General features: G+C 32.0%; 1 protein-coding gene and 1 long non-coding RNA gene across 12 annotated transcripts in view; one reads left to right on the forward strand and one right to left on the reverse strand.

Moving 5' to 3' along the window:
• Positions 1-20,039, reverse strand: part of LRP1B (LDL receptor related protein 1B) — a 1,828,472-nt gene that overhangs the window by 647,210 nt on the left and 1,161,223 nt on the right. For all 10 annotated transcript variants that reach the window (XM_077861563.1, XM_077861564.1, XM_077861559.1 and 7 more), the window contains one exon: positions 6,060-6,242. In XM_077861563.1, coding sequence (XP_077717689.1) covers positions 6,060-6,242 — 183 coding nt within the window. The remainder of the gene's footprint in view (positions 1-6,059; positions 6,243-20,039) is intronic.
• LOC144291793 (uncharacterized) overlaps positions 1-20,039 on the forward strand; it is a 50,302-nt gene that overhangs the window by 19,902 nt on the left and 10,361 nt on the right. Inside the window, exons 2-3 of one of the 2 annotated variants that reach the window (XR_013359327.1) lie at positions 16,875-17,011; positions 18,830-18,898. This is a non-coding gene — a long non-coding RNA (uncharacterized LOC144291793). The remainder of the gene's footprint in view (positions 1-16,874; positions 17,012-18,829; positions 18,899-20,039) is intronic. The other variant, XR_013359328.1, reaches the window with a different exon arrangement.

Here is a 20,039-nt window from a genome sequence, read left to right on the forward strand (position 1 = left end):
TACATATTGTTAAAAAATATTCTAATTAAAAAAACATAAATGTAAATAAGGTATCTCAAAAGTCTTAGAGCAGTCTTAACCTTTAATAAATAAAAAAAATATTGTTACAAGCATAAATATTTGAAAATTTATATGAATTTATTAAACTTTTGTGAATTGACTTTAATTAGATGGAATTTTGTAAATTTAGAAAACAACATTTTAACATTATTACTTTTTTTGTTTTAGCTCCTCTGGTTGAAGATGGGAAACTATTAGAAACCACTAGAAACAAAATTAAACATTCAAGATTCACAAAACTATATGTTAAATATAAATAATTAAAGTTTCAGATGATTTCTTCGGTGATTTTATAGCATCTATACTTTTGAAGTTGTTAGAGGTTAAAGAATCACTAAGAGTTTCAGACACTGCATACAAATGTCCAAAATTATGAAATTTTCTTTTGAGCAATGCTTTAGTTATATTCCATATGTTCTTATATAAACAAATCTTTATTTTGTAAAAGTTCTACAATCTCATTTTGAAACTCCATTGAAATAAGATAATGAGGCTTTCATTATTAAAGTTCCAAATTCAAGAGTGGTTTACTCTTCATAATTATTAGATTTATTATGCTATGATCAGGAAATTTTGTCTGCATCATTTCTACTTCTTGGGACTTAACTGATGTTATTTATGACAATAAATGCTTAAAAACAAATCTCGCTGGAGCCGTGTAAAAAAAGGTTCATTTTTTTTTTGTTTTTACTTCTAAGAATAGAATTACATTTTTTATATATAAAATATATATAACTATATTTAGATCTTCTCCATTCTTGCTTAGTTTTCTTCAATTTCCTTTTTAATAGGCTAGAATAAGTGAGTAGAATTTCTTGCTTCTAAAATGGTTTTCTTATTGTGGTTTCTGTAATTTTTGCTGTCCATAGTATATTATTTAATGTAAGATATTTAGACTGCAAAACCTTTATTTGAAGATTGCATTTTTATCATTTGATTTTGTTTGGTTGGTTTTGTTGTTGTTGTTCATCTCAGTAATATTTTACTTTGGTCCCTAAACTTATCTCTCTCGTTTTCTCATTAAATCTTATTTTCTGATTGCCTTAATAATTTTCTTAGTGAGGATTAATGTGGAAAAATGCCTTGTGATTTATATGATTAAATTATCTGGAATAATATTTTACCTGGATATAGAATATTAGCCTGAATGTGTTTTTCCCTCAGCTTCTTATTACTCCATTTTCTTGGGCATTTCTTAATATCTTCTTAGATAATCTGATTTTCTTTCTGGTAGTTTCAGTATCTGATGATCTGCAATTTCAAAATGACTTATAGAAGTTTGGGTTAATCTCATTAATTTTACCCAAAAGACTGAATGCATTTCTTTATGGGAATTCATGTTCTTCAATTTAGGGAAAACTTAGTTATTCTGCGTGTTTGTGTATGTGTGCATGTGTGTGTGTGTGTATTAATACCTTTATTCTCTTATGGAGTTTCTTTAAGTATCTGTTTTAGCCTTCCAACATAGATCTCAACTGCTCTTTTTTTTTTTTCTCTTTTTCTGTGATGTTCCTGAGTTACCTGTATGTTATTGTTCAATTTGTTTTCTCTGTGTCCAGCCTAGAGTTTATTTAAAGTTCCATGGTGGTGTATTTCATTCCTAAGTATAATAGGTATCACTTTCTATCATTTTCCACTATTTTCTGTTACAATTATTTTGCTCATCATGTTTATATCAATATATCATAGACCTTCTGTGTGTATATATATATATATATATATTCTTGTTCAATTTAGGGATATTCTTTTTCATTTTTTTTCTCTTCGAGGATCTCAAACAAACTTATTTTAACTCTTTTTTAAAATCATCACCATCATTTAAACATCTCATTTTCATTTAAGCTTGAGTAAATTCATTTTATGATTGATTTTTGATAGCTGGTTTTATTAGATATGGTTTTCCTCATGATTTTAGGATTTTTTTTCAATCTCATCTTGGATAGGAGTTTTCAATTTTCTCTCTGACTTCATGTGTTTACTCATCACTATGTACAGGTATTTCTGCTTCTACTTCAGCCCACTCCATCACTACCCCCTCTCTTGGTTCAAAAATACATCCTGTATTTGTCTCTTTATTACTTGCAGTGCCTAAGCTAGTCAGAGTCTTGGCTTGATTGCTATGCCTATGGCCTCCCATCTCTCTAGACACACAACTTCTTTTAAGTAGGAAGCAACCAGCGGTAATTTTTTCCTCCTCCTTTCAAAAGCAAAGGAGTCCCACTCCCGTTTCTGATTTTCAGCAGTGAGCCTGGTTCTAGTCCCCAACTTCATGTGGGATAGCTTTATTTCCCATTAAACCTAAGATCTGAACATCTGTTCTTTACTGGCCTCTAAATCCAATCTAATCAGGCATCCAGATTCAACCAGCTCACCATTTGTTATTCTATTTTATTTCAGTTTATCAGAGATATATTTTGTTTGTTAATATGACTATATCTCTCTCATTTTCTCCTGTTATATTTTATCATCATCTTTATGTGTTTTTAATAGCAGAGAGAGGATTCAAAGTGTGAACATAAAACTCCATCTTTATGAATTTTTTTTCTTATGCCTTCTTAATAACATTAGTAGTTCATTGTGTGAATGCACTGTAACTTTGAGTAGTTTCTCTAGCTATGAGCAAAGAATTATTTCTAGTTTGGGAGCTATTAAAATGTTGCACTAAAAATCTTTTTGTATATAACTTCATGTACTCCTGCTCTTCTTTACATGAATTTCTAGAAGTGAAAATTTTGGGCCAAATTTATATTCTTATCAGTAGCTGGAGGGCCTATTTTCCCCATAATCTTGGTATCATTGCATAATATTAAATATTTATTTTCTTTTGTCCAAATGAAGAATGCATCTCTGAGTGTTTTCCATGAGAAGTAGACATGAAATTTCTTCCCCTGATTCGTCAACAATAATATAACTGCAACTTGTTGGTCTGGATGTGAGAGACCAGAGATGAGAGAGTGTAGTTCTTGGTCAAAGAGAGTTCCTTTGAAATAAGAAGCTCTTAAATATGCATTTTATTTATTATTTATTTATTATTCATTATTTATTTATTCATTTGTTCATTCATTCATTTATTCATTTAGAAGCTCTTAAAAATGATTGTTTTGTACTTTTAATTTAGCTCACTTTCTCTTCTATAGAGGAATGAAGTAATTTATTAATGTGCCTACACTGTTACTCTAATAGATGGCAATTTATGTATAAAAGAAAAGCCACTGTAACTACCAAATGCAAACTGATTATCCTGAAAACTCTTAAATATTTAAGCTAGCATTTGGAAGTCTTTGAAAAATAAATATGAATCCTGAATTCAGCTACTTGGGTAGTTTAAAGGTCTTTTAGCTTATAAGACTAATAATTTAATTAGAGTAGATTTTAAAATATCAAAAACATTACAAACAGGTACATATATTTAATCCAATATTTATATTTAGTTCTCTTTTATTCTGCAATATTCAGAAGTATGCATATATAATTATGAGTTATGACTCCCCAAATTGTTTGATATATTGTGGTTTACTATGTTTAAGCGACAGATTAAGTTAGAATCAGATTGATGGTTAAATTATTACCTTTCATATTTCGCTTTTATTTATTTTATTTTATTTATTTACTAGGTGTGTGTGTGTGAGAGAGAGAGCACTTAAATTCTATTCTTTTAGCAAATTTCAGTTATAGTTATAGTCACATTATACTGTATTTCCCTTTTACAATGCAACATAATTTTATTTCAGTTCTGCTTTTTTACAATAAATTTGGTTTACATGATGACTCTTTGATACATACATGTGGTGTTTTATTAAAAACATTATTAAATGTATAATCCGAATCCCAAATCAACACAAATAAAATTATCTCTCAGAATCCAATTCTCCAAAGACAGCCAGTGTATGGGATCAGCATATGCTACCCCTCAAATATGCCACTTTTATATGAGGATTATTTTGAGCTGAAAGCATATGAGATTCACCAGATGTAGAAAGAAGCCTTCTTATTGTTTCCCTTATCTGAGTATAAGCATAAAAATTTGAGTAATGAATACTGCCATAAATCCTTTACTAGGGAAGTCTTATGGCCATAAAAAAAAAAAAAATAGAAAGTCAGTGCCAAGATGGACCTGCACACATTTTATTAACTAGCTCTTATTGTCCATTAGTTCTCCCACATATTTACCTATCTATAATATCCCATCCCTATAAACTCAACATGCTTTTCCTTTCTTTTGTCAACTTTTCACAAATTTACTATTGTTTGCTAAGATTCTATATAAGCTCAAGTTTCAACCACCCCATAGAATTACTTATCAGAGTTTTCCCATGTGCATGTATGATATATGTATATTATAAACTTTTTTCTTTTTTCTTATTAATCTATCTGTTAGTCTGATTTAAAGAGCCACAGCCAATGAATCTGATGTGAGTAAAGAAAAAGGATTTTCTTCTTCACATTATTACTTAACATGTTATTCATCTATTAGTTTTCAACCAATACGGTATGTCCCAAAAAGGTAATTTCTAAATTAAAAGTCACATTTTTTTTAATTTTTAATTTTTTTTCAGCTTATTTATTTATGATAGTCACAGAGAGAGAGAGAGAGAGAGAGAGAGGGGCAGAGACACAGGCAGAGGGAGAAGCAGGCTCCATGCACCGGGAGCCCGATGTGAGATTCGATCCCGGGTCTCCAGGATCGCGCCCTGGGCCAAAGGCAGGTGCCAAACCGCTGCGCCACCCAGGGATCCCCTAAAGTCACATTTTTAAACCAATAACCCCAAAGCTAAGACATTTAACCTATCAATTGAAAGAGTCACATAATTTTTAAAAATATTGTTGGAAAAATAACCATTTTAAAAGCACAACTTCCTCATTAAGAATGAGCCTCAGGAGTATTTAGTTCTCTATGCCCATGTTAGCTTATATTTATCTCTGTATTTCTTAGTTGAATGCTTAATTGTGGCCACGTGAAGTGTGTCCAAATAAACACAATTTCTTTTTATAACTTTAAATGCCCATGGGCCATGTGGTTTCCAGAGTGTTTGTTTAATCACAGCTGTGATAACTTTTCATTTCTACCTTTTGGTTGAAATACCTAATAAGGAGCAAAATGAATCACCAAGAGATTAGGCAGTTCAAAAAGGCAATTTCACCTCATCCCAGAGATGATTCCATAATATATCCTGAAATCTATAAGAATTGTTTCCATGGATTATTTGTTTGATGATATGGCCCATTTGACAAATTGTACCATAATAGTTAATTGTAATGTAATTTTTCTCTAAACTTCAACTCATCATCTGGTGTAGAGAGGAAAATAAATAAGTTGGTTTATTGTGTCAGGTCAAACCTACTCTGTATAGAAAAATGAAATACAACAGTCATAATAATAGAATAACATCATAAAAGTATAAAAGCCTCAGTGACTTTCAAAACAAATCAACAGTTTGAATGACAGCCATCACCTTTATCTTCATGAAATCTAGCAAGTCCACAATTGAATTTAGGAGTCTACTGCACTTGAAAATAAATATATATAATTCTGCCTTTCATTCAATTCATCTTCATGAAATTTAGGGGGAGGGATTTATCTGTGGAAAGAGGAGTGCTGTCTATGGGTTTAGCACCCATGCCTCTTTCTGGAGTCTGAAATTTCAGACTCTGAATCCAGATCACATGGTTTCAAATCTCAATTCTGCTATGCTCGCTCTTTTGACTTTTTTTAACCTGAGCATGTTAAAAACTTCCCAGGCTTCAGTTTTCTTCACTGTGAATTGGGATGATGAAATGAGTTCATGGAAAAAACATTCTTTAGAGCTGTGTTGGGCCCATAGATAGCTCTCCATACTAGCTAACATTAGTATTATTATCAAATATAGAATGTGAGCCAACTTACCAGAAACACAAGAAGACTTTTTTTTTTATGCAGGTAAGATACACACTAAGGATGTGCCAAAGGGATTCTATCTCCAGGAAGCCCAAGGTAGAAGCTGAACCAATGTTCTGCTTACCTGTACTCCGACAGGAAAACTTGGTTTTGTGATCACACAGTCGTAAGGTCCCATTGCAGCCTTTTTCATCACTGCCATCTTCACAATCTTTTTCCCCATCACAGCGCCACAGATCAGGAATGCAATTTCCATCAGGGTGACACTGAAATTCATTCCCGTTACAACCGGCAGGAGAACGAATCTCTTAAATTGAAATGAGAGAGAGGAAAAGGGGGAAAGATAGGGCAGAAATTATACTTTTACTTGATGATATTTTTTTTTCTTTTCAGGCATTATTATGTTGCCAGAGAGAATATATTTTCACTTTAGTTATTTAATAGCTATAATATTCTCTGATATTTGCAAATTCATTTTAGAAATGTTAATGATTAGAGGAAATGATGTTTCTTGCCTCCCACAGAATTCCTGAAAGTGCCACATATATTAGGAAAAGGAAGATATGTAGATGTTCTGTTGTGATTTGCATTAGAAAGACAAGAATAACATCTTTAAAGGGCTTTTCACTGTGGCATATAAAAGAATTTCACAATCTACACTAAATATTAAGACTTTGGTTGCTCTTTTGACATTTTTAGACAACTTCTTTAAGGCCAGTAAGATGTATATAGCAAAAAAAATCATAAGTACTTTCTGATTAACAATATCTTTGAAGAATGATGTCCAAAATTTTGAAAAAACAAAACAAAACAAAAAACTCCAGATAATAAACAAATTCTTTAGGACATAAGATTTCAATTTTAGAATGAGAACAGACACACAGAATTTAATGAGGTACTATGCATTCAGGTTCAACTTATTGATTAATAATTCATACAGTTCCCAGATAATAGTATTCCTCAAAATCTGTTGACTAAATATATAAGTTAAATTCTACAGGTAAGAATAAGCAAGAATAAGGAAATGTAAATGTTGGGGATATGGATGCTTTCCAGTATAACAGTTGAATATGATTATCATTAGCAGTATTTTAAATTTTTATTAATATCCAATATTATGAGACATCATATTAACCAGTGTCCCCAAATTCTGTTGTAAAAAAGATGTTAGTATGTATTTTTCTAAATCGAAGTTTTAATGTAATAAACTTGTTGCTTATTTCATACAGCTATATTCAGCAATTTATCTACATTGCTTCTATAATAGCAATGAATCTATATGATTATGACATATTTGAAACAGTTTCAGCTGACTTATCCATTACTTAAAGTTGGTTTGGTAAGAATCATGTGATTCTGAGTTAAGATTAAAGTCACTTGAGGTCAAAGCTTACAATATCACTTACACCACCAAGGAAGCTATTTAATCTTTTTAGACCTCTATGTGTTTATCCAGAAAGTGAAGAGTCTACCAGATTGTTGTATGGAATAAGTTGGATATCTGTAAATAATTATTTTAACTACAAAATTTTGTTATTTTTCCTGTTATTTTCTATAATATAAATAGTTCATTTCCTGAATTTTTCTCTATTTAAGGACTTCCAAAACCTATATGTTAGGTGACACAATATTATTCAGATGCATAAAACAAACTTACTTCTAATTCTTAAGTATTTCTAGAGCAGTAATGCAGAAATAACCAATAACAACAAAAAGCCCCACTGAAGCAGGAATAAAGGAGTTATTTTCATAGAACATAGTTATTCCAATTCACAGAAAACCTAGGGCTAATTTTCAAAGGTAACCACTGCAAAGAACACTTCTGTTTCTCACACTCAACTTACAGGGAAGGCATTGAGTTTAGGATGGCTTTGAAGTCCTTTTGAAAAAGAGACTTTCTTTTTCTACTTATCTAGTTATGCAAATCATTCTGACTTTGGGTATATAGAGTCTTCACGATTAAACAAAATGCTTTCTTCCGCACAATCAATAAAGATGGTACAGTCTCTGCACCTTCGATATATCAGCAAACACCCATCATACATATTTAATTTGTTACCTATGGAGTGCACTATTTAGCAGGATGGCCTAACTACTAGAGTGGTAAAGAATGCTGGGACAGGTCTCATAAGATAATCATGAAGTCTTCAAACTTGGAGTCCTTTTAAAGGTAATTTGAGAATCCTATGTGATTTCAATATTCAGGAAAAGCAAAGGAGACAAATCAAATGGAGTTCCAAGACCTAGTCAGCTCTTTAAGTGATTCTATGGTGAGGAGGCCAGCCTTCACGCAGTAGTAAAATGGCCTTTGGTTCTTTTTACTTACTACTTAAACTTCCTTGAAAACAAAATACAAACTTTGGCTCAACTGAATTTTATAACCTGTAGTATGAGCTCAGCCAATAATGTATAAAAGTTGTATTTCAGGTAATTGTCACTCAGTAATTCCAAATACTTAATAATGGAAGGTATAGTCTATTGATTTTTCTACATTCTGTAAAATAAGAGTTGAAGACTGGCAGCTCGTATATTGAATCTGTCTCTCAGTATGTTTAATTTGGCAAACATACTATTGACCTCTTAAAAATATAAAGATTTCTTATAAAAAAAAAAAAAAAAAAACCCTAGATTTTCCAGTTTCTTGAAAAGTAAGATTCTTGGGCCAGCATCCTTGCTAGATAACAACTGTTTTCCTGCTTCGTATGGGGCATTATAATACATATGTGTGTGTGTGTGTATAAAATGTATATTATATACATTAGCATATGTATATGTAATTATAAGTACATTGCATATATATTGTAAATAAAACATTATATATTTTTTTAAAACATTATATTTATTAACAACTTGCTAATATAATGAAGAGCTGAAGATACTCTTTTTTTTTTGTATTTTCCCTAGTGGATTTTTTTTTACCTTGGAGGTTGACAGTAAGGTAACTCCAAACTACATTATCTTTTGTTTCTGAATCTACTTCTGAAAAGCTGTAGGGAAATTTTGATTTCACTCTTGCTTCAATATTAGTACTAATTTTACTCTCTTGTGCAAATTAGTATTCCTTCTTTATAAGTCCTTTTTATGGATATTCATGAAAATCCTGAAATTCATCATGCTTCTCTTTTTGCAATAGCTTCTTGGAACTTAGAGCCAAATTTAAGAATAATTTTTCATAAATGAATTTATTTGGATCAATCTCACCCTCAGATTTATTTACATTGCTAATCCTTTTTCTCCCTTTTTAAAAATGTCCTTCCTCGTTACAATATTTTATCTTTCCAGGTTATCATTTAGATTATTTATGGAAATAATCAGCATGCTAAGTAAATAAATAAACAGGATAGTAATATATAAGGAAATTTTGAAAAGAAATAACATATTTTACATTTAAAAGCAACTAATTAAAAAAATAAATAAAAGCACCTAATTGAGGAAACACTTTATTAGCTTAAATAAAATTAAATAGTATATACGAAATTCAAAACCATATTTCTATTCCTCTTCCCATCCTTTATTTCTACAGGTACTATGTTGCCTCAAAAATGTCAAAAATAATGAAAGGAATTCTATGTCTAATTATCGTAAAAATAATGCTTTGACTCTTCTAAATATATTTTGGATTTGGTTTCAGAGATCTAGTTTTTTAAAGTCATGTTAAATTATTAACTCAATGACTCAATGAGAAATTCTCAAGAATATTTATGTAAACTCAGAAATCTAGATAGATTAACCTAATTCAAAAAAGAAACTTGCAAAAGGTAAATTTCTGTTTCAAGAAAAAGAGTTGCTTGTGATCCAGCAGTATGGCAACTTTACATATAAAATCTTAGCCTTCTAGTTCAGTGTTATTTATAGCTGGAAATAAGTTGTGGTTACACAGATGAAGGCGACACTGATGAAAGGGAGAGTATACTGCTATTGTCTGAGTTAGTTTTTTTTTAAATTCTATTTGCATTTTCTTTGCTTTGCTTGGTATTGTTTGGTTTGTCTATTTGTACTTCATAAGTGAATCTACTCATTTGTTTTCTTATTCTAAATAAACATTTATCTTACAAATCTAAATACAAATGTGGTATTTCCCTGAAGCTTTTCTTCTTCCTAAACTACTCACGTCTAAACCTCTATGGATGGGCATACTGTCTATTGAGTGGCACCACAAACAACCAGATCAAAATAAGTTTAGAGGGATCCCTGGGTGGCGCAGCGGTTTAGCGCCTGCCTTTGGCCCAGGGCGCGATCCTGGAGACCCGGGATCGAATCCCACGTCGGGTTCCCGGTGCATGGAGCCTGCTTCTCCCTCTGCCTGTGTCTCTGCCTCTCTCTCTCTCTCTCTGTGACTATCATAAATAAATAAAAATTAAAAAAACAAAAAAACAAAAAAAAAACAAAATAAGTTTAGAATGACAGTATAGTCTGGAGAAGGAAATACAATAACACCATTATAAATATTCAAATCTAAATGATGAAACAATTGCCCTTTTAAAAATGCTTGCATACATGTCACTTGCGTATACCTCCTGGTCCTAGTTATACCATTTCCCCAACCTGGATTCCCTTCCTCTTTATATTTAATCTATTAATGTCCATTATATTCTTTAAGACTCAGTTTAAAAAAAAAAAAAAGACTCAGTTAAAAAAAAAAACAATTATCTAGGATCTGGTCTCTTATTTTGGTGTCTGTAGATTCAAGAAATTCATGGGTAAGCTTTAGAGACTTATAAGATCTCAGATTTTATATGACGCTTTATGTTGTTATGCATCTTTCCCCTCTGTGGAAAGGATCAGAGCTTTTCCTGATTCACAGAAAACTCCAAGGAGAACGCCAAGACCAATTTCACACTTTCCTGTTTTCATTTTTAATTCTCATTCCACATACCTTGCATGTAAATAGTAGTTTATATAGCATTTGATTTTGCTCGTGCTTCAAATTCATCATATTATAATGGATTAAAATCCAGTGAAAAAAGAATCACTCATCTGTTCCTTTTGATTTTGATTTAAAAAATTAAGACTGCTTATTGAGAGCACCCATTTCACAGAAACAAAACCACAGATCAGTATGTTAGCATTTACCCAGATGATAAGCAGCAGAGATGATATTTGAGCCCACATAATTAAAATTAAGAGCCTGCTTTCTTTACCACTGTACCATTCTACCTTCTTGCAAGTCTTTTCCCCTATAGAGCTTAAGAATGAAAAGAGAAATAATTAGCTCATACAATAATCATGAAGTAATGATAAACATTTATGCTTTGTATTTAGAGTACTGTTGTTCAGTCTATTTATTCTAATAAATGTAATATTTATTTTATTCTGTTGCAAAGTCGTGGTAAGATTTGGTCTCTTATGAAAATGAGACAGTACCATGAATTCTTACGACAGAGGAAAGGAAAAGAGTTCTGCTCACGATTACAAGTCAGGCAGCAGTAGAGGGAGTAGAATGAGACAAAAGATATTCTGAACAAAGTCAGCAGCATTCATAAAATTCTGTGTTGTGATGGAGAAGGGGAGAAAGAAAACTAGACAAGTGGGCAAGGCCTGGATCTTGAATGGCCCCGTATGCTTTTTGCTAAATGGTTTGAATTTAAGTCTGAAGGCTACTGGGAATCCCAGAAAGACCTTCCACTAGATTCTGACATGCTCAGATACACGGTATTTATAGATCACATGGGGAGCATTTAGACAATAAATAGAAAAGGAAAAAAAATCTAAGGTTCTTTGAATTTACAAATATATATATTTATATATATGATATATATGTGTACATATACATGTACTCTTATTTCATTAGCTCAAACACTCAAAGTTTATACAAGTTCAGTAGACTTACACACACACACACATACAGACACACACATTTTTATATTTCTTCCTTTTCCATGTCTCATCCAATTCCCTCACATAAACTAAAAATACCCCAAAATCTGTTTTTCAATGTCTGTTAGGTTTGGGTGTGTGCTGATGTTTAGAAATGTTGTCCTCTGCCAGAAAACACAGAAAAAAAAAAAATTAGAGTTTTCTTTCCTCCTAACCTTCTTGCCAAATGAAATCTGCTTCTGTTAACAGTTGTTGATTTTCCCTGGATAGAGAGCTGCATTCCTCTGAGGAGCCTGTGATGACCATTCCAACCTGAGTTCCAGGCCCACGTGGTTCCCCAGGGCCCCAGTTGTTTAAGCTTCAGGGCTTGGCAAACAATCTATCTTTGTAATATGGCTTGTCCCAGTGGAGTGTTAAAATGATGACTATGTTTATATGTATATGCTCATGCTGTTTTACTGTTATGTTTTCATGTTGCTGATGCTGGTTATATTTTTAACTAATGCAATTTTATTGTATTTTTGCCCCGAAGCTATTTAAACCAAGCATACAATTTGGGGAATCTAATAAATAAATAAATGCAGAGCCCTGAAGGAAATGTGGCAACTGATGGTGGAATTTATCCCAATATTTAAATGAATTCACTGTGACTAAATACTTGCCGTTAGAAGACTAGTAACTGTACAGAGACAGAAAGGAATTTTTTCTCCGAAAGTTAAAAAATAAATGAAAATTAGGTTTGAAAAAAATACACCATACTTTTTTTTTGTCAGAATTTTTTTTTTGCTTATAAAAATGTTAAAGCCCCCCTGAGAAAATATCTAATAATGGTGTTGCAAATATAATGAATTATTTAAACTGTGAGACCAATCTGGGTGGAAAAAAACCTGACTTTTTTATTGTTTTAATGGAGTTTATACATTAACTTGTCATTCATTGTAAAATGCTTTGCAAAGTAAAAAAGCACTATGTATTGCATGTGCATTCAGCTTCCTGCATTACCTATAATCACCATGTGTCAGTCCCTGCTCAGTTCCTAGCCTGAATCACTATGCATTAATAATTCCTGTACCTAAGGCAGCTGTTTGCTCCAGATTCCCAGATATCCTTCACTTGCCCAAAACCACTGACAATCAGTCTGGCAGTATATCAATAATTTCATTTGCCAACAGGGCGTGGACCACACCTTGGCCTTTCTGCCTCTGGAGACCCTTAACGTCCCTTTAGGAAGTCAGGCTATCCTGTTTTCTACAGATCCTTGGGGGAGGGGTGCTTGTTAAAACCTGCCTCCTAGCCTGTCTAGGGCTTGTGTTGGGGTTGATGGGATGCACTGCTTTGCTCTTTTCCATGTTACATGGGATGGATTCCCCAGGAGCTGCTGCCTGTGTGATGACACTATCATCTCGGCTGTGAACTAATAATGAAGTCAAGCCCAGGGCCTTCCTCTTCAATTTGTCCTCAATCCCATTGGACCTTGATGATGGTTTGCATGTCATCTAGATTATAGATGTTATACCATTTGATTATTAATCTGACTGCCTCTCCCTCGCTCCTACCCCAACACATTTTCAGGGCATGGTTTTTGTGTTTTACTTTCAATCCTAGCAAACTCATTTTACCCTTGTATGTAGGTAGCCCTCACTGGAGATTATCCTGATAAGAAGCTGGATGGAACTATCAAAACCATTTATTAGTTCATGGGATATAATGGGAACTTTAAAAATAAAGATATCATATTTCAAATCATTAATGTTTACTGTCTGAGTCAGTCAGAAAAGCAAATTTAGAAGAAAAATTTTAAAAAGATTAAAGAAAAAGAAATGGAAAAGAACATGTGGCTAACTAAGCACAAGTTTGATTATTACAATACTAAAATGATTTTTGTGTTGAAAGCACATAGACATATAGACATATATTTATTGAAGCAAAATTTCAAAGCATGACTTTACCTCCCCCAGTAAGGTATAGAAGTGAAACCTATGTAAAACAAATAAAACATTGCTTGTTAGTTCATTAAAATTAAGTTTTGAGGCACCTGGGTGGCTCAGTCAGTTAAACATCTGACTCTTGACTTTGGCTCAAGTCATGATCTCAAGGTTGTGAGATCAAGCCTAATATTGGGCTCTGCACTGGGTATGGAGCCTGCTTAGAATTTTCTCACTCCCTCTTCCTCTGCCCTTCCCCACCTTTCCCTCTCTTTAAAAATAATAATAATTAATAATAATAGACAAAATTAAATTAAGTTTTGATATTTGGAACTCTACCATGAGCATTCCATTTAGAATTTATATGTCGAATGAACTTTTACATCATCTAAATTTCAGTGCACAGATGTATTAATCTGCTGAACTGTCTGTGTAACTGAGAAATCTATTTTTTTTATTTACTGTTCAAATTAGCCAGTCACTTTAATAGCTATGTTAGATACCAATTATTAACTAAAACAGGTTGCAATATACATATTATACATTTGGAATTTCTTGGTTTGGCAATACGCTTAGCTCACAACAGGTATCAAATACTTACTGGTAATTTTTTTTAAAATATTGCTTTATTTAATTTGATTTTTTAAAATAATGTGAAACATTCTTATGTAGAAAGAATGTTTTTAAGCATATACATATAAAGTATATGTTTGAGGAAAGGCCAGATAATATTATTTAGAAATTATTAATGGCTTGTCTTTTCTTCCTTTGGACTTTATTTCCTCCCCATTATTTTTTGCATTGTCTTATAAAGTTCTTCTATGGAATAGGAATAAAGGATTACTTAGGATTATAGTTTCTTTAGACCATTTCCACTTGCATTTTAAATGATAGGTCAGCAGGCTATGATATGCAGACCAATTTTGGTCCACAATCTGTTTTTGTAAATAAAGTTTTATTGGAACACAGTTATAATCATTTGTAGACATATACTCTATGGCTTCCAGAACAGTGGAGTTGGGTAGTTGCAATAGGCAAAATCTAAAATATTTACTATCTGACCTTTTACAGAAAATAGTTGACAGCTCCTGTTCTGAAATGGTGTAAATTCTGGTTATGATTCATAGAATATTCCATTTAAGTATATACATATCAACAATATCAACATGCTGTGCTGAAAGGTTCTTTTTTTTTTTTGAAAGGTTCTGATAGCAGTGAATATTCTGTACCAGGAAGGTCATGGCAACTTATGTGGATACTCTTATACACCAAAGTTATTTGTGGGAAGGTTTTAGATACAAATAGGACAATTAATTTTCTTTGGGAGGCCCATGTGTACACACATACCAACCTAAAACCAAAATAAATTTCCTAACAAAAAGTGAATAAATCTCATTGCTACATTGCAGGAATATAATATCTAAGTGCAAATTCAGTTATGCTTCACATAAATAAAGGAACGAAGGCTGACAGTTCAAATAAGTTCTGAAAGAAGCTAACTCCCAACTATTTCTATAGGAAAAAGGCAAAGTTCTATTCCATTGCTTATTTCTTTATTCTCACAAAAGCGTGGCACTACTCAATTACTGAGAGGTGAATTGATGATTTTGTAGATCATCCATGCCCTTTGTCTCTTTTCTGTTTGTTGTTGTTGTTTTAAATTTGTCTACTTTCTGCCAAATGCCTGAAGTCCCACCATTTCACTGATCATTAGCCACAACTGGAGAATAAAAAAAAATAATAATTTAGACTATGGAAATCAATTCAGTCTTGCCCTTATATTTTGGCTCTATTAAAAGAAGAGGAAAGAGGCTGAGGTTCTTCATTAAAATTAAGTAATTTTGTTACCTATTGACTTTTGTTATTAATTACATTGTTTAAAAAATAAGAGATGTTCCTCTGATTGGTGTTAAGATGTGGAATTATTGTCTTAATACAAGAGCTAATTTTTTCTAAGAGTGTGGATCTATCATTAATTTTGTGTATAGTTAAGATGAAGATAATTGACTTCTTTTTTCCTATTTTATGAGCTTTTTAAAATATTTTATTTTTAAAATTATATTTTTCTGATTCCCTTTAACTATACAGATAATCACATTGCTAGAAACACTGTGGATTCTCAAAACAGATTTTGTTATTAATTGTTTCAAAAGCCTTGAGTCTTTGCTCTTGATGTAAAAGTTGTTTGTAGCACTGAGGTTAAAATAACCTTTAAAGAGCTATTTTGTCCTGGAAAACAAAAAGAGATTTCCTATGGATAAAATCCATTAATAATTAACATTGTTTTGATATCTCAGTGTTAACATTTCTTGAGGAAAATAAATCAATCTGTGAGAGAATAAAGTTAAGCCAGACAATTTGTATCTCATTGAAAGTAGATATTATACCTCTAATGTAGACAAAGTTTAAATTTGCTTTTAATTGTATTTTATCAGAAAATAATCCATATTTTCCTTAAAGGAGAATGATTAAAAATCATTGGAAGAGAAGATTGTATGATTTTGCTGAGTATATCATTTACTAATTTCCTCAACTTCAAAGACAATATTTTATTCTCAATAAAATTCAGTGACTGAGAAATAAGTTATTTTGATTGTGTGTTTTAGTAAAAATTAACTGAAAGCACCTTCAGAATATTTCCATAAAAGAAAACCAAAACAGATGACTGAACCTAATTGTATACAATACTATACAGTATTCATTGGTATCTTGTTTTCTATGTTGTTAGGATTAAGCTGTGCTGCTAAAACATGATGGGTTCAACTGAGATAGGATATGACATAGACTGGAAGTCAAGAGATACTGGTTTTAATTTCCATTCTCTCCAGGCTTAAATGTGTAACCTAAGTCTTCTGCCACAAATAAAGTTTTGATACTTGCACTCCTGTGGGTGGATTCAATTTCCTTAGGTAGGATATTATCCCTTTTTGGTTGGTCGTAGTCTGACCTTTCTGAATTTTCTGCAAAGACTTTAGCATAATCATTTGAATCTCAAACCTCTCCTGAAAATGTCTTTATGGATAAAAGTTTTCAGTCTCAAATCTCTAACACAGAACATTATCAGCTCCTTCCAGGAAGCAGCATGTTTTGTTGTTGTTGCTGTTAAATACTTATGAGAATAATTTTATTTAAATGAGCCCTTTACTTCATCTGCATGATAAAATAACTGTACTAAATGATCTTTCATTTTCTTCCAGCTTTCTAAATTTCCTAAGTCTATTAGGTGAAATTTTCATGGCTGACTAACATATACTTTGGGTGATTGAAGAAATTGTCTTTGTGAGACTGTCCACAGCTATTGTAATGACAAAGTTTCAGAATCCACTTTATCAAGGTGAGTTGTGGGAGTGAAAGGAAAATAGAAACAAACAAACAAACAAAAGGAGACAGGCAGATTTACTGTGGTTATTAACTATAATGTTCCAGGTTCCTTCTAGTGCTCTTTGGAAAGTTTCATTACAATGACTTGTAATAAGTAGAAAGTTATTTCTTTTCTCTTAAAGGAAAATGAGATGAAATTAAAATATAGTAATTATTTGGAGATCATATAAATGTTATGGATAAAGTGTCAGAAAAAAAAAATGAAACGGGTGGGTTATATTCCATTGCTATGGAAGCAGGGAGCTGGATGGGAGAAAAAAGAACAGAAAATCTTTGCTTCAAACTCCAGCTGTGTAATCCTAAACAAGTATGTTAACCTCTCTGAGTAATCCTTATTGTGAGGATTAAGTGAAGTAACAAATGTAAAATGTCTGGCAATTAGTGGTTTGCTAACAGATGCTAACATCTTTTCTCCCCCACTAAATTATCGCTAACGGAATCTTCTCACTGGCACTTACTGTTAAATAATAAATACCAAAAAACTTTAAGCTCTACCCATCTTTCTGGAATTTACTATCTATTGGACAGAGATGATGTAAATAAAAATAAACAATAATAAAAGATAAAGGAGATGTCCTATCTATTTTATTTTATTGAATCCTGGATTGAAAGTGCAAATATTTATTGGGTAAGCAGAAGTGATTACACTTTATTAAAGAGATGTACATGAATAGATCAATACATCTAGTCTTGTACAACATCATAAAAATATCTCCAGGATCTGGGAATAAGGCAAAGAAACAGAAAAATAAGTTATTAGATACATAATACAAAACAAATAAAGGTTGGATTCTGAGGGTGTAATCAAATTTTGGTCAATAAATAAACTCTTTCACTCAATAATTATTTACTGAGCATTTGCTGTATATCAGATATTGTACTTGAATATGAAACTACAAAGACAAAATTATCCTAGCTTCCTTCTTAAATCTGTGAACAGGGAAGTAGCAAGGCAAATGAATAAATGAATAAAGATAAAGCCCAACAGAAAAGTGAAAGTTTCCATAGCAGAAGCAAAGCTAAACAGCTAAAGTTGAAGAATATGACCATGTGTAGGAATACATACTAATAATGTTATACACTTAACTGCCTAATGGATTTGGGAACTTGTTAAAGATTATTCATAATAAATCAAAATTGAAGGTCAATACACATTTAATTTTACATTTTCAGTTAGTTTGTATTTGTGATGTAAATAGGAGATCCCATATGTTCTATCATCACCCAGCTCATTTTCTTAGTGCAGCTGGCAGTAAATATTCCCTTTCTAGACAGCCAAACAGAAGGTATTAAAGAGCAATGACCATAAATCAGGGTCAGATGACCCTTCAAAGTAAAGAAAAAATCCAAATATTTGAGGGATAGTTAAGTTGCATTTAGGAGAAATTGCAAAATTTAGGCAAAATCAATTCTAGAGAAGCTTGTTCCATTATGCAAGTTTGTGCTGCAATTATTAAGTATAAATTTTTAAGACAATTTCTAAGTGGAAATTGACCTGGGGAATAGCTGTCTAAACATACACACACAAAAAAAAATCATACGTTTACTTTAAAAATGCCTTACTCTTTGGGAAAAATATGGTTGAGATTATTCCCTCAAAAAGTAGAGGAATGAAACTATACATAATTCAAATGAATTAAACTGTCAACAATGAGATAAGATTAATTCTATGTATTTTATACATATTTATACATATTTTATAGATGCATATGTTCAGAGTCCCTTTCTCTCTCTACTTCTCTCTTTAATTTTTTTTTTTTTTCCATTCTAGACAGAGAGTTAAAGACTTGTAAGAAAAGACAGAAGTTTCATTTTAATTTTACTCTAGATGTCCTTACAGGTAAAACCATCTTTTTACAGAACCTTTCAATACTTAATAAATGGCCAGGCCTAAGGCTCTAGGGGGTGTTCCCTCATACCAAATTCCTTGAGCGTCACTTATTTTTCCGTTGGAAAAGCTATTCACCCAGTAGCCTTATAAAAGGGTTATTATAGAAAAATGTGCCAACCAAAGTAGTCAGAACAAAAAAGAAACCAGGGCTAAATTAATGATAAACAGGCAATGAAACCAAGGGAGGAATCCATGTGCTATGGATTGTCTTTATATTCCTCTCTTTCTTGTATACCCTGTGTGTGCATGTGCGTGTGTGTGCAGGGCTGTCTAAAGATACCGCATCTCGTTTGACTAATAAGGGATCTTGGAAGTGAGAGGAAAGACCAGCACAACATTAGGGGGAAGGAGAAGAGTGAATTCATCTAGAAGGGGGCTAGCAATGAATACTTTCACCATATAGTTGTTATGATGAAACAAATGATCATCACTATAGAAATTCTTTTTTGAAAGTGGTTTTAAAAGAAAATATGAATTAAACTTAAATTCAAGAATTTTCTAAAATAAGGATTATATATGGAATGTTCCATTCCTGGTTTCATTTACTAGTAAAAGTTAATTCAAGAGTATTTTTGCTTTTTTTTTTTTTTTTTTTTGTATTTTTGCTTTTTTGAAAGCAATTTGAGTGAAGAGAAACTAGACCATATGCTCTTTTAACCCAGGCAATGTACAGCAAAGTGCTGAGCAATTATATGGTGGCTTTGATCAGTTTTGACAGCCTGTCTTGAGACTCAAGCCAGAATCCCCTGGTCTTTCTTCCGCAGCAGGTTTTGAGACTAAATTATCTGACTAATTGCATCAAATTTCTACTTTACTTTTGCAATGACCTTACACACCTTGCATGTGCAAAATGACTTTCCTGATCAGCTTTAACAATTCTATGTGTCATGATTATTTTACAACTTCTGTGTCAGAATACATAAAGTAATGATGGGTAAAAATATTTGAATACCCTCTGAAATACTCTTAATGCCTTGTACCAAAGTCAATGGTATGTTCCCTTTCTTCAATTCTGGTGACTTGTATTCACCAAGTATAGTATTTGATTAGGGAATTTATAATCTGATAAATATAAATTAGTTCAAGAAGT

The sequence above is a fragment of the Canis aureus genome, chromosome 20 (genome assembly GCF_053574225.1).
Source record: "Canis aureus isolate CA01 chromosome 20, VMU_Caureus_v.1.0, whole genome shotgun sequence".
NCBI lineage: Eukaryota > Metazoa > Chordata > Mammalia > Carnivora > Canidae > Canis > Canis aureus.